The 11,975-nt window shown below is 36.0% G+C and overlaps 2 protein-coding genes across 2 annotated transcripts; both read right to left on the bottom strand.

Moving 5' to 3' along the window:
* Positions 1–526: 526 nt before the first annotated feature.
* LOC127137669 (pectinesterase inhibitor 10-like) lies at positions 527–1,030 on the bottom strand. The gene is made up of 2 exons (XM_051064108.1): positions 782–1,030; positions 527–718 (listed from the first exon to the last, which is right to left on the bottom strand). The coding sequence occupies exons 1-2, from the start codon at positions 1,028–1,030 to the stop codon at positions 527–529; spliced, it is 441 nt and encodes a 146-aa protein (XP_050920065.1).
* Positions 1,031–3,474: 2,444 nt separating this feature from the next.
* LOC127137668 (uncharacterized) lies at positions 3,475–4,278 on the bottom strand. Its single transcript, XM_051064107.1, has 2 exons — positions 4,200–4,278; positions 3,475–4,100 (listed from the first exon to the last, which is right to left on the bottom strand). The coding sequence occupies exons 1-2, from the start codon at positions 4,276–4,278 to the stop codon at positions 3,475–3,477; spliced, it is 705 nt and encodes a 234-aa protein (XP_050920064.1).
* Positions 4,279–11,975: the final 7,697 nt, after the last annotated feature.

The following is an 11,975-nucleotide window of genomic DNA, read 5'->3' as shown; positions in this document are numbered from 1 at the left end:
TGACCATCTGAGTAGGAGCTTCTCCCATAACAGAGCCTTGAGGGTCAGAAGTAGCAGCAGGTTCTAGAGCAGACTCAATATGATGAACGATCTCTATTTTTAAAGCAACTTCTTCTTCTTCCATAGATTCTGGAGAGGCTTCCTTGATTTTTAGAGCAGGAAGGCATAATTGGGAATTTCTTAGCTTCCATAGTTCCATTAAGGGCACGAACCTAAAACAGAATTTGCTTTCAGCATGAGTGTGCCCATCATGCTCCAGCTTAGAAATATCGGAGTTCATCCAGCTTCTATAAGCTTCCCATGTTGAATCACTTATAACAGGATTTGCAGAAGAACGACTGACAATCATTTCTTTCTCCAAACAACTTTTAGATTCAGATTCAAAATCCTTCAGAACCTTACCAAAGACAGGGGAGGATTTTGTTGGTAGTTTTGGGTATTTTATTGTGAGGTTCATTATTGAATCATAAAAGTCAGGACCAAAAATAGAAAGATGTGTTGGTTGAATAACAGGAGGTGGTTCAGGTCAGGTGATTTCTAGTTCAAAATTGAATATTCCTTCAGGAGTGCTATCAGAAATGTGTCCTTCACAAACACTTCTTGCGGGAGACGTTTTAGGTGTTGTAAAATTTGGATTAGTTGGTTGGGGAGCATTAACATTTGGTGGTGGTGAGATGGGTGAAATTTGTAACTGCGGAGGAGATGAAGGTGGTGGTATCTGTTATTGTTCTAAAATAGGAGCAGAAACTAAAGGAGTTTTTGTGATGGGACTTTCTGTAACAATATTTTCTATTATGTGATTTGATATTGATGGTGTAATTTCTATGATTGGGGTTGATATTGATGGGTTTGATTCTGGTGGTGGAATTGAGATTGGTTCAGACACAGAGGATTGAGATGGATGGGGGATTGGTAAGATCATTTCAGAAGACATTGAATTAGAATTTAAAGAAGTGCTACCAAAAGGAAGTTTACCAGAAACTATGGAAGACTGGGCAACTCCTGAAGTATCCTTCAGAATCATTGCCATTTGGCGCTCACTTAGAGGATCCTTCGCCTATGAACTCATTCTTTCTTTTTCCATGAACACCAGGGTAAGTTTCTAGAAGGTTAAAAGGATCCTCCAAAGGTTCAATTACGTCCTTCAGAAAACTTTCCAAATAAGCCATCAGAACCCGTGGAGGGTCAATTTTGGTGAATATATGGTAGTTATCAATGGGATTTCTTGTACCACATATATCTTCCTTAGACAAAATGACATCTTGCCTTTGAAATATGGAGATAAGACCCATACTCTTCAGATTCTTCCCCCATAAGACTTTACCAGTATCCTTCACCAGATCTTTTGTCAAACCACTGACCAGAAGGTCATCCACCAAGCCACTTTCCACAAGGATATCAAAAATTAATTTGCCGATATGAATGAATTTTCTATTAGACTTCTTGGATGATCCACCAGTTCTGGATTCTCTGCTAGAATCCTTCATGAGATTAAACAAAAGCGATGGAAGTCCCAGCTTGACACCCTTCTCTAAAAGAAATAGCATGAATTTCTGACGTGTGCTGATGTAGTCAAAACTATTTGTACTTGGCATGTGGTTAATGCAACCCAAACTGATCTTGAACCAAACCCTTAGGCTTCTTGTTAAGTCCTTAGCACTGGGACCCTTTTCATTAGCGAAGTTGGTTTCTTCCTTTAAGATGACAGGAGAAATGACAACATCTTTATTAGCAGTGATCTTTACACTGTGAACCCTCTCCCTTTGCTCATGTCCAATGACTATAATCATCAACTATGACCAATCCATACTTCTTTCCATTGATAGAAGTAGTTTTCAATGGTCCAAACAAATCAATGTGCAAAAGTTCTAACGACTTAGAGGTAGAAACAACCATTTTTTCTTTGGAAGAAGGTTTAGAAAACTTGCCTTTCTGACATGCTTCAAAATGAGCATCTGAAGAAAACTTCAGTTTGGGTAGACCTCTGACTAATTCAAGCTCATTTAGCTGAGAAATACTTCTCATGCTTACATGGCCAAAACTTCTATGCCAGACCCATTGCTCCTTATTAATAGACATTAGACATTTTACATTTTTATCTTCAAGATCAGAAAGTTTAATTTTATAAATGTTGTTTTTCCTCATTCTGTTAAAAAGGATTGTACCATCTTTCTGACATACAGCCTTACAAGACTTTTGATTAAAAATGATATCATAACCATTGTCACTAAGTTGGCTAATAGACAACAGGTTATTCATCATCCCATCAACTAAAAGAACATTAGTAATAGAAGGAAATTTACCATTACCAATGGTTTTAGAGCCAATGGCCTTTCCTTTCTGGTTTCCTCCGAAACCAATAAAGCCTCTAGGCTTAAGTTCCAAATCTTGGAACATAGAACTTCTTCTCGTCATGTGTTGCAAGCATCCACTGTCCAGGTACCATGATTGGTGTATCAACCGAGCTATTAAGGATGTCTGCAACAAAAATTGTTTTATCCTTAAGTACCCACTTTTTGGGTCCTCTTTTGTTAGTTCACATAGAGTTTCTTACAACTTTGGGTCTTTTAGCAGAAGGAGAATCATGAGATGCTTATGCATGATACTTAGGTTTCATAATATAGTTCTTATCCTTAGTATTCTTATGTGTTTGTGAAAAAGTATCAAGCTCAGTGCCAACAAGCACAAAACGTACATAGAGAGGTTTTGGTTTGACCTTCTGACTTTCGTCAGGTTTTATAGATTCTGTATAACCCAAGCCTTTCCTTCCATTTCTACTAACTCCATAAATCAAAAAAAGTCATTTTGCTTCTATCTATGCTTTTAGCCAGAAAGTACTGGAATGCTCTGTCATATCTGATGACACAATTAGTAACAGATGCTTCTGAAACTATTTCCTCCTATAGTTTTGAAAATTTTCTTTTTAGAGCAGAGTTAATACTTTCTAAAAAATAACTTTTTCATTTAAAGAGGAAATATCTTTCTCAAGATATTTCTGAGTTTCAGAAGTAATTCTTGGACTTGTTCAAACTCCTTGTATTTAATCTGAAGACTCTGGTACTTTTCCATCATTTCAGAGAGACATGATTCAATATCAGAATGGGATAGGTTAGAAAATACCCTTTAATAATCGAAGTTTGATTCTGATTCTAATAATACCTTGTCTTCTTGTTCCTCAGTGGTTGCCATTAGTGCAACATTGGATTTTTCTTTGTCAGAATATTCTTCTTCAGATTTTGAGTCATCCCAGGTAGCCATCAACCCCTTCTTGACTTTGGAGAAGTTCTTCTTGGGCCTTCTATCCTTCTTCAGCTTAGGACAGTCATTTTTGTAGTGGCCTGACTCCTTGCATTCGAAGAAGATAACTTCTTTTACAGAAGCTTGCTTCTTTTGTGTAGATGAAGATTCGATGCGACCATCAATCCTTTTGACTCCTTTGAATTTCCCTTGACCATTTTGCCTATGTTTCCAAACTCAGTTGACTCTCTTTGAGATTAGAGACAGCTCGTCATCATCTTTTGAGTCTTCATCAGATCCTTCTAATTCTTCCTCAACTTGATATGATATAGTCTTCTCAGGCTTGGATTTTAGAGTTACAGATTTACCTCTCTTCTCATCTTCTTCTAGCTTAATCTCATGACTTCTTAAATAACTAACAAGTTCTTTAAGACTGACGCTGTTGAGATCCTTTTCCAGCTTCAAGGAATTTACCATAGGTCTCCATTTTTTGGGAAGACTTCTGATAATTTTATTGACATGATCAGTTGTAGAATACCCTTTGTCCATAGTTTTAAGCCTTGCGACAAGCATCTGAAACCTAGAGAACATAGTCTCACCTTTTTCATCATCTTCGATTATGCAAGCCTTATATTTTTGGATTAAGGCCAAGGCCATTGTCTCCTTTACTTGAGCATTTCCCTCATGAGTCATTCTCAAAGAGTCAAAGATGGATTTGGCAGAATCCATGTGTGTTATCTTCTCATACTCTATATAAGAGATAACATTAAGCAATATGGTTCTGGGTTTATGATGATTCTTGAAGTCTTTATTCTGTTGATCAAACACAACACTTCTTGCTAAAGTATTTCCTTCAGGATTTGCTGGGTGAACATAGCCATCGATTACGAGATCCTAGAGATCAACATCGTAACCAAGAAAGAAACTTTCTATTCTGTCTTTCTAATAGTCAAATTTCTCACCATCAAAAATAGGTGGTTTTGCATTGTAATGATCTCTATCATTATTATTAATAATGTTAGCAGCGTTAGCAACAACCATTGTTTCTCACATAACTGGATCAGTACTGGACACTGTGAGGTGTTGATAATTTTTTTTATCACAATCAAAACTGGAGCTTTGATGCCAATTGAAGGTGTGAAAAACACAAGAAATGAGGGTTTTAAATTGGGTTTTACAAGCAAAAGCTTTTTCCAAAACAAAAAAACCACTAACGAGATAATAACAAAGAGATAAAAACACAATGATTTTTATCCTGGTTTGCTTAAACTAAAAGCTAATCTAGTCCACCCGCCAAGGTGATTTTTCCTTATACACAAGGACTTAATCATCTATAATCAACAGATTACAATAAACACAAAGAATAACCTTCTTTGTCTTCTTAAGGATCTAACTAAACCTTAGTCTCCTTAAGGACTCACAAAGAATAACTTTCTTTATCTTCTCAAGGATAACCTCCTTAAGGTCTCAAACAAATATTTTGAACAATATTTAGTGTGTTACAAGATGCTTCTACACAAGAAGATTTTACACAAATGAATAACATACACTTAAAGAAAACTGTATACAAAGAATGATATCTTTTCACAAAGAAAAATAGCTTGTCAAAATACTTATGCAATTAGAGTTTTCTTCAAGTCTTTAATGCATGTTTATATAGCATAAGCATGTGACCGTTGGAGGGAAAAATAGGGAAAGCTCATTTGAGCAGCTGCCCACTGTTGGATGGTAAACGAATGATATCATGTATTCTCCTTTCGCCCATAAATTCAGTGACAGGTGTGATGTATAGTACTGTCCTTGCTCACGAAATCAAGTAGTGGAAAGGATGTTCGATTTGTACCATGTACTATTTGCTCACATTCCTATTTTGATCTTATCTTCAAATTCATTGGCTTCTGCTGAAAGATGATTGAAGCATGAAGTGAAGAAGTAAAGAGCTGGATTCAGAAACTTCAAAACCTTGGGTCAGATCCTTGACAACATTAGTAATCTGGCTTGAGGTCTTTAGTATCTTTAGAATCTTAAGAGTCTTTGGAATCCTTAGTCAGAACCTTGATAACTTCAATTGTCTGGCTTGAGATCTTCAGAATATTCAACTTCATAATGCAACTTCAGAAGCTTCCCATTCTTCAGAAGTTTGGTTATCAGAGTCACGTCCAGAAGCACGAACTGAGAGAACATTGCAGTAGCAACACAAAGTCTCCATAGAAGCTTCTAATGAGTAAAATAACTCAAAAGAAGAAAGAACATCGCAACAGCAATAAGGACGTCTTTCATAACTTCTAATACTTTACGCATAAGTGGATTTAGAGCCACATAGTTCAGAAACTGATGATGTTGCACATCATATATTAGAATCAGAATTGGTTGTTAAAGCTACACAATAATAAACCATTAGGGTACCAAAATTTTTCTCATACAAATACAGTATTGTTATCATCAAAACTCTAGGTATAGATGCAGAACCAAGTCTTGTTCTAACAAGCTTTGGTGTGATTATGGCTAGATTCTGTGTAGCCCCGCTGCAGGAGGAAATTTCCGACGTGGCTGGGAGATTTTCAGCCATAGGTTAATGAGAGAAGAGAGAAGAGACTGAAAGCGTGAGTGAGAAGTGAATGGAGAGGTTTTCTCCCTTTTCCCTTTCAGATTGGGTTCATCGGGCTTAGATCAAAACGCACGTTCCCTTTTATTTACCAAACTCCCAAAAATACTAATGCACCCCATCTGTTTTGACATAGAAGAAGTTTGGGCTCGAGTGCAAGGCCCAACACCTCAATTTCTATTATGTACCCAATTTTACTTTTAATACCCCCTGGGCAGAATTTAACTTTTTTCTTTAATCTTTGCTTTACTTATTTTTTAGAAAATTCTTTCTTTTTTACCCTTAGGGATTAATGCCTTTTTAGGATTTTATAAATTAATCTTAGATATAGTAATATTTATAAATTTAATTAGGATTAGGGTTTTTATCATGATTTTAATTTTGGTTACATTCTTTTATTCATGAGTTTAATCTAGATTGCATTCTTTAATTCATGAATTGAGATTGTAGATTGTTTCTTGAATGCTTTATTTTCTTCTTCTTAAATGATTCATATGTGTTTATGGATTAATTTTGTATAGTGTATGATTATCCCCCATTTTGGAAAAATGTAGCTCACTCCCATGAACGTGTGATAATTATATCGCTTTCCATATTTGTCTATTAGCTTAGAAATAATCAAAAGCGACCTAAAAAGAACATCTTTCAAAAGAAAAAAATATACTTGATCAAACATTAAGTGTTTTTCCAAATTAAACATAATTAAATACAACGTGAGTGTTGATCTAACATTAAGTACATCTCCCATTCACACAATTGTCATAATCAACTTCAAGAACTTGATCCAACATCAGGTCATTTTCAAAAACATTTTTACAATAAACCAGATGAAAAGGATGAGGTGTACGACTCTACTGGGGACATTTCTAAGTGAGTCAAGCCCAATTTTGTTTGTTTTATTTGTGCGCTTTGGGTGTTTATATTTATTTCTTTACTTGCTTTATTTTATTATATTTATTTCTTTTTACATTTCATATATTTTGGATATATCTTCCGTATTCTCTTTTGTGGGTTGGGTTTCATGATACTATCGAGTGTTAAGCCCATTACCCATCTTTGAGAGAGCACCTAAGGTATAATGATGGTTGCGTAGTACTGACTTGTAGGACGTAGTTATCTTGATAGGTCGGTGCAAAAACCCCGCCTATAGTTGATTCCTCAGGAAGTATTTTTGGCTCATAAGTTATTTTGCGATGATGAAAATTCTTTCAAGGAAGGATCTCTGACTCTAAGGACCTTTAGTAAACCAATGGATTTTGAAGTCGAGGGTTGACCTCACTTAGAGTAGATCCTTTTGAGGGTATCGTTGGCCCGCAAATCATTTGTGTTGATAACGATACTCCCATACTAGGATCTGTAAGTCTAAGGACCTTTATAAAGCCTTAGAACCTACCTATGAGGGGATATGGGCTTTTGCAGGAAACTTAAAACTCTACCTACCTTGAGAATCATATGCAGTTTGTCCAAAATACGCCAAACCTTTGAACCCAAAATATGCATAGCATTACATTGCATGCATTTTCCATATGGCCCTATTCTCAGGGAATCTTCAAGATTTATTTTATTCTGTGAGAATTTGAAAGATCGGTCTAGATAGAAAAAACACATTTCCTCTAAAGTTCAAGCTACCCAAGACAGACAAACTTATATACTTGAGTGGAAAAATAACACCATGCAAGAAGAACAATTTCATAGGAAGATATGGGCAGATACTTAAGTTATAGACCATGAATGTAGACGTGGGGCCCCTAGTTGCTTTGGCTAAATATTATGACCCTCCTCTCCATTGCTTTGCATTCCGAGACTTCCAAATAGCTATGACCATCGAAGAGTTTGAAATACGTTTGGGTTGGTATATGAAGGATCATGCTCCATTTACAGGATTAGGGGAAGAGCTAAGACCAAAAAATGTAGCAGGAGCATTACACCTCACTGTCAGAGAAGTAGTACCTGATTTGGGACACATAGGGTTTTCAAGGAAATTTTTGGAGGAAAATGCTTGGGCATTAGAGAAAGAAGGAAAATAGGAGGCTTTTAACGCCGTTTTAGCTCTTCTTATCTACGAGCGTAGAGATAATTTCAGAAATCACAGTCCTCTGAAACGGAGTCTGAAGAGGAGGAGGAGGAGGATTCTGAGCAACCACCAGAGTTTCCATCAAAACATTAATCCTTTCATAATTGTCTCTCAAAGGAGTCACCTCTTCATGGAGTTCACTATTCTCTTACTCTAGACGATCTATCTTCTTCAGTTGGTTAGCACGAGTGTTGTACTGGTGAGACAACTTGTCTGAACAAAGACCAAGAAAGGAAGAAATAAGACCCCTGGCAAACTTGCTCAAAGCAAGACCAAAATGATGCATGATATGTAAATGTAAATGTGAATATTTTTTTCAAGGAACTTTAAGACATAAAACAAATTGCAAACATCATAAAGGGAATAACGCATTTGAAAGTACTAAAAATCTCATTTTTATTAATAATGTGAAGGATTACAATCAAAAATAAATTTTCAACAATTATAAACGGAAAGGAACTAGATCTATGGAATCATGTCCGATGACGACCCAACTCTAAGCGGATACTTCTTGTAAAGCCTTTTGATCTCTCTTTCATAGTTTCTTTTCATACCATCCTTCCCCATCTCGAGTTGGTCTACAATGCCTTTCCAACCACCAGAAGTAGGAATGTGAGTAAATGAAATGCTAGAGGAAAATAAATCCTCTTGGTTCCTTGACCTCTTCATAACATGTTGCTTAAGTAACTTTATTAAGTTGTCCTTTTCATTTAACTGCTTTTGCAATTCTACTTTATCAAGGTGTGATGTTTGAAACTTGTCTTTCTAATCATCCCTCTCTTGCTTCATCTTATCCAAAACCTCTTACAACTCCTATATGCCTTTAATAGTGGGAGATCTAACCATCACTAAAGACATAGGTCTTTCATAAGCGTATGGCATCTTGAATTACTTTGCTCTCTTCTTCACCCAACTAGTGTAAGGCCCCAAAGCTACACAATTCTTCAATCCAAGCTCACTTTTTCCTTTCTTATAAATATTGTGCCAAGCATGTATCATCTGTAAGACCCCAATTTTAACCCTAAGATCCCTCATGCTATCTCATTATTTACATTGGCTTTGGGATCACACCTTGGCATCCTCCTTACCCCTCACTCATTGGGTTTTCATTGGGAGAGATCACCAAGCACATTTATTGTATAATAATTTTTTTTATTTTGTCTACTAACCAAAATACCAAAAATATGCCTATGTATAGCCTTGTTTCTTTTGTAGGTAGTGTGTGCATCCACCTGTGCCCTATCAAGCTCATATCTAGGGTTTGAGACCCTAATGGCTTAACATTCTAGTAAGTAAGATTGTAAGTCTCCCATTCTTCATGGAATTATGTGTAAACTTGACTTTTTTTTTTCCATTCATGTGAGATAGTGGCATACTTGTTGATTTATCCAAGCTTGAGCCCTTCTCATGGATGATGTCTTGGTTCACGGATTCATACTTGTGAATGAATGGTTAAGTGTTCTCCAAAGGATGACTTAATCAATTAAAACTCTTCACTAACATTTGACTAACCATTGACTAACTTCTTGATTAATGTTGTTTTACTTTCAAGTCATTTACTTTATGCACTTTAAATTTCAAGTACCTTGATCATTCATTGATATTTACATTTCATCCAACTTGTTTATATTTCAAGTCCTTTTCACTTTGCTCATTTGAGCCATATATTGTGATTGTATATATTGTTTGTTTGTTTTTGATTTGTTTGTGGTCTTAGGACCTTAAAATACTTAATGACAACAAGAACCCTAAAAAACATCTTGGTGAACTGTTGGACTTGATCTGAACCTTTGGACTTAGAATTAGGCAACATTCCCTATGCTAAAGGACTTGGCCAATGCCATCATCTGAGACTGAGCTATCTTTGACTATACCTTTCATATGATGCAAGACCTTGAGTATCTTTGATTCATCTGTTACTTTGTCTTTCCACTTAATTGTTATATTGTTATTATTGTTTATGTCTGATGATTGTTCTGAGTTGATCAAGGAATATTTCATCTGATACATTGGAAGATATTAAAGTTTGCTAGCTATTGGATTGATTTCTTGGATATTATGTCTATCTTTATTTGATGCGTTGGTCTTCATATGGTTTTCTTAGATATTGCTTATTGCTTGTTGCTTGCTAAAGTCCTAAGGAAAATGAGTTTCTATATGACATTCTTGTCTATTGGATTGCATCCCATTGGTCAGATCTTTTCAACCCTTAACTTTTAATTTTTGTCTAGGATAGTCTCTTCATCCCCTCCCACTTCTTAAAATTCAAAATCTCTCCCTCTTTTCAAAAACTTTCTTTGCTTGTGATTTCAAACTTACACATGTTTTAATGATTAGAAACTTTAGCCTTATGCCACTGAATTTTTAAATCTTTTCTTAAATCAAACTTGTAAATAAACTTAACCATGTTGACTTTAATTTCAAAAATACAAAAAATACTAACAACCCCACTCAAATCTTTGGCCTTTTGTGCCTTTTCATTTAAACTTTTATGAAAAACAATTCACCAACTTCTTTGAATTTTTTACCATGAACTATAGGGTTTTGATCCCTCATTTTTATGTTGGTATGTAGGCATAAGACCGAAGGTCTTGTCAAACACAAAAATATAATTAATGAATTATTTTCTCATCCCCTCACTCTAGCTTTTATCAAACATCATTTAAACCAAAAACATATGCACACAAAAAAGGGCTCCCTAGGAGTACCTAGGACACTTTGGGTGTTAACACCTTCCCTTTGTGTAACCAACACACTTACCTGTAATCTCTGACATTTTGTTAGTTTTGATTTGAAAAATTCTTATCTTTGGATTTTGTTCGTACTTTTCCCTTTTCCTTTGGAAAAAATAAAGCGCGGCAACGACTCTGGTTTTACTGACGTCAAGTTTATCCATAGCTTGATGGCCATGAGTTTACCGCTACAGAAATTAAGTGGCGACTCTGCTGGGGAGTAATCCTCAGTGGGTTTAGCCTACTTTCTTGTGTGTATATATTTGTATATTTGATTGTTTGTTTATATGTAGTGTTGGTATGATATACTCTACCTGTTGTGCTTGGTGATCTTTATGTGGTGAGATAAGTTCTAACCCGAACTTGAGTGCAATTAAGATAGGAGGATGGTATAGTCATGTTCGACTCATGTGGAGTAGTCCTTAACGAGTTGGCTTGAGACCAATCTACTCAGTGGAGACCCCCTTGGAATTATTGATGTCACACAAGTAAATCGTGGATAGGCATTACTTTTTCCGACCTGGGAGTCCGAGAAGCTGAGGATCATAGATCATATAAACCAACTTGGCCTATTTAGAACGTAGTGCGAAGACTGTTCAAGTGTAGACTTGATAACAGTTTTTACGCGATACTACACTCAGACGAGTTTCTCTTGGGAATACTATGAGTTGATGAGTCAGTCATCCTAACATATAGTATCCGATCGACGGAATCAGGACTCTGGGAACTTGTTAGAACATGATCTATAAGTTTTTATCCTTAGTACAATCCTTTGGGATGGTTCTTAACCCGACTCCATGCTCGTGACACACAACAAACCCATTGATTCTTAGTTTATCTGATCAGTATCATCAATATCAATGGAACTTGGGTGTTGATAAGGCGAAAACCATAATCCACCAAAACGGATGACTGATCTTGATGATGACTTGATCCATCCCTTGACCTTTGTTGGTGTTTTCCTTGTGTGTGATCCCATGTGTGTGATTGTTACATTCATGCATTCATGCGCATCATAACATTCATCATAGAAAAATAAATTTCAAGGAAACTAAGGGCTTATTTGCAAATATTTTTGGACCATGGATTATGGACGAAAGAACACTAAAACGTAAAATTTCAGATGTCCTGATTTGAAGGAGTTAAGGAAGCTGTCATCCTTTGTATTAGATCCCTTGGACTTCAAGCAACGTCATGGGATGCTCTTGTCCATATTATCTACTGATGTGGTTGAAAGACTCCTGAGTGTTTTGGTGCAGTTTTATAACCCTCTCTATCACTGTTTCACTTTTCCCAATTATCAGCTTGTGCCCACGTTAGAGGAGTG

The sequence above is a fragment of the Lathyrus oleraceus genome, chromosome 4, assembly GCF_024323335.1.
Source record: "Lathyrus oleraceus cultivar Zhongwan6 chromosome 4, CAAS_Psat_ZW6_1.0, whole genome shotgun sequence".
Lineage (NCBI taxonomy): Eukaryota > Viridiplantae > Streptophyta > Magnoliopsida > Fabales > Fabaceae > Lathyrus > Lathyrus oleraceus.
This window is presented reverse-complemented; position numbering and strand designations above follow the sequence as displayed.